General features: G+C 30.3%; 1 protein-coding gene across 1 annotated transcript; it reads left to right on the plus strand.

Moving 5' to 3' along the window:
* The first annotated feature begins 755 nt into the window (after positions 1-755).
* LOC18046752 (two-component response regulator ORR10) lies at positions 756-2,588 on the plus strand. Its single transcript, XM_006441993.2, has 4 exons — positions 756-1,131; positions 1,266-1,441; positions 1,865-1,935; positions 2,050-2,588. The coding sequence occupies exons 1-4, from the start codon at positions 1,017-1,019 to the stop codon at positions 2,414-2,416; spliced, it is 729 nt and encodes a 242-aa protein (XP_006442056.1). The 5' UTR covers positions 756-1,016; the 3' UTR covers positions 2,417-2,588.
* The last annotated feature ends 1,208 nt before the right edge of the window (positions 2,589-3,796 follow it).

A 3,796-nucleotide genomic window follows, 5' to 3' on the forward strand; every position in this document is an offset into this window, starting at 1 on the left:
CTATAGGGGCAAAATTTATACTTTATAGTTAACTAATGGGTCAACTAATGGAAGTGACAGAAATATAATAAAATTTTGTTTTTAAAATATTAATATAACAAAATATTAATTTTTAGTAATTTATGTCGTAGTTTATTATTTCACAGTATTTGAGATAAGGAAAAAAGATAATAACCCTTACATAGTAATAATAAGGTTATGACTATATTGGAGCGAATCTACAGTAGAGCACGAATCTCAACTACATACGCAAATAACAAATAATAAAAAAACTCATTATAACTTTGATTGTATGATTATTAAGAAAGGATGCTCTACTTCAAGCAACTCCGACATACCCAAACCCTAATAATAACAATAATAAAAAAAAGGATCCTGGGTATCAGATGAATTACAAAAGAGTGAAGATGCATGAACCCATAAACGAGATGACATGGGATGAACATGGCATGGGAAACAAATCTCAAAAGGGAATCAAATGAAAATTGCCCTCTCTGTCTGGTGGCACCACACATGATTTCACAATTCACACACAAGAAATGAAAATAAATAAATAAAAAAGGCTCCATTTGTAATATGCTTACCTCAGCTGTATCTTTTGAAAAGATTTTGTTGGGTCCGGGTCCCCCACAAACAACCTTTTGCTTTCATCCCAAAAAAAAATAAAAATGAATAAATAAAACATTTTTCAACAACCGTTCCTTGCAATATAAATCAAACCCACCCCCTCCCATTCTTCTCTCCTCAAAATCCCCATACGGATTTGATTTTCTTATTTTATTCTTCTTCTTTCTATTTGTACTGTAATTAAATATATATATATATATTATATTCAGCATTGCTTGCTCTGTAATTCAAAGCCCAATCAACTAAGAAAATTTGCAAGATTTGGGATCAAATCTGGTCGGATTTTTGCTCTTCCTTCTTTTTTTTTTCCATTACAAAACTAGCAACCACCTCTTCATTTCTCAAACAAACACAAAACCCAAATACATTGATTAATTCTTATTCATCAAATGGGCATGGCGGCAGCAGCTGTAGCAGAGTCGCAGTTTCATGTTTTAGCAGTTGATGATAGCATTATCGACAGGAAGCTTATTGAGAGACTCCTCAAGACCTCTTCATATCAAGGTACTTATTATTTATTATTTTCCTTGTACTTTTCATTTTCATAAAATGTAAATTTCAAATCATAGTATTTATTCACTTATTGGGCATTTATATATGTATATAATATTTTTTTCCCTCTTTGGTTACATGGGCAGTTACTACAGTTGATTCTGGTAGTAAAGCTCTAGAATTTCTGGGATTACATGAAGATGATGGCCAAAGCAGCCACTCTGTTTATCCAAACATGCATCAGGAGGTGGGAGTAAATCTTGTGATCACAGACTACTGTATGCCGGGAATGACTGGCTATGATTTGCTCAAGAAAATCAAGGTGTGCTTTAATTATTTTTTTCATTTTTAATTTAAATTTAATTTCTTGATTTTACATTTTACAAACTATGAGTGATGTAAAGCTGAATTCCAATTGTGGCAAAGTCATCAGGCACTTACAATACCTTATCGCGAATTTATTCTCTTTTTTTTATATTTTATTTTCCCGATTTGTACTTTTTTATTTTTAATATATTATTCCAAATTACTATATTAGTTGGAAATATTTTGACATCATTTTGTCTTTCAACCAAATCTTGTTAAAGATATTCAAAGATTTTGCTTGATTTCACGTGGGCCCTATTCAGATTTGTATTTTTTTTCCCTGATGTAGACACCCGTAATTTCTTGAAAAGTTTTGTTCTACGGTGAATTTACCAGATCTGAGAGATTTATTGTTTTTTTTTTAATTTTGATTTTCCAGGAATCTTCATCTCTAAGGGACATACCAGTGGTGATAATGTCATCTGAGAATGTTCCTTCAAGAATCAGCAGGTAAAAATACACAAAAATTGAACCCAAGTTTTTGTGTCTGTGTTTTGGTTTTCAATATGCAAATTGATGTATGAGATTGATTATTGATTATATACATAATTTGTAAAATAACAGATGTCTAGAAGAGGGTGCAGAAGAATTCTTTTTGAAGCCAGTCCGATTGTCGGATTTGAATAAACTGAAACCTCATTTGATGAAAACCAAAATTAAAGATCAAATTAAACAACAATCGCAACAGCAACAACAAGAAGAAGAATCAGATGAATCTGATTTCCAATCACCATCACCACCACAGCAACAACTACAAGAGTCGCAACAATCGCAGCAACAGCAGCAACAACAACAACAACAGCAACAGCAACAGCAACAGCAGCAGCAGCAGCAGCAACAATCAAATAATAACAAGAGAAAAGCCCTGGAAGAGGGGCTTTCACCTGAAAGAACAAGACCTAGATACAATGGTATTGCCACTGTTGTCTAACCAATCATGGAGAATTTAAAAGTTTTTGTTTCTCTTTTTTTTTTATAATAATTTCTTTTTTTTTTATTAGACTTTGATGCTTGCTTAAATCAAGCTGAATAGAAATGTGGAGATAGAATTTTGCTTCTTGTATACATTTAACATGAAAATATGCATATTCCAATTTTGTTTTCTTGTTAGACATTTTTCTATTTCAATTTTTTTAATAGGCAGTATATCCACTGGGATGTGTAGATCCAGTAAAAGAATAACCAAAATGCAGAATTGAATTGGGTTTCTTTTTTCTTTTTTTTTTTTGGTTAATTTGTTATAATTTTTATGTCACATTAATTTATATAAAATTATATGTGGTTTTATCGTTTTTGATATTAGAATGTGAGTCTAGTAGTGGTCCATGAAACGTAGTTCAGATTTGTCAATAAAGATTTAATTAAGGGATATTTTGGTACTTTCATTGATAAAAATATTTAAATAAATATTCGAAGTCTTGTAGAAAGAAGAAACTTGACCAGGCATGAAATATGAAGTTTAAATGAGCACAGAGATTTCTTTGACTCGATCATTTACTCATTTTACCCTGAATGAAAGCGAGAGTTACTATTAACAACAAGCAATTCTTCTTGAAAAATTTTGGTGGCGTTCTGAATGCGTTGGAAGGATATGTTCATTAATTTTTTTTAATGTTTAAATATGAGTGTTAAGTTTCTTATTATAAAAGTTAAAATAACCTTAAATATTTTATATAAAAGCCTTAAATATGATATTTTAACGTTTATATCTTTATAAATATTACTGTATCTTATTTTATAAGTTAAAGACTTGGGAAGTAAAATTAAAATTATTTTATTATTAATTATAACATATATATTGTAACTGAAAGATATTGTAATATTCAAAGAGAAAATATGTGTATATATGATATATATATATATATATATAGATAGAGAGAGAGAGAGAGAGAGAGAGAGAGAGAGAGAGAACTTTAATTTCATTCAATTTCTGTTTAATGAATCACAAATGAATGTTTATAACAGAAGACTCCTGTTTATAAGAAATTGTAATTGATTATTTGAGTTCTAAATTCTAAAAATACAAAATTCAAAGTCAAAACTTACGGAATACAAAACTCAAAACTCATGTAACTTAGATTCAGTGATGGAGATGGCCAAAGATAATTATAACAAGAATATGATTATAACATATCTACTTTTTGGCGAATGCCACGCCAATCACAACGAGCGAACAACGCTCAAGTGGATGGAGATGACTCTGTCTTCTAACTCGCTGCTATTAACGACCGTAGGTTATTAACGTTGACGGTTTTCATCTTATTTTTTGTGAACTGATTCCAAATTTTGTTGTTCTAACGCTATCAAATTG

Source organism: Citrus clementina, unplaced genomic scaffold, assembly GCF_000493195.1.
Source record: "Citrus clementina cultivar Clemenules unplaced genomic scaffold, Citrus_clementina_v1.0 scaffold_3, whole genome shotgun sequence".
NCBI lineage: Eukaryota > Viridiplantae > Streptophyta > Magnoliopsida > Sapindales > Rutaceae > Citrus > Citrus x clementina.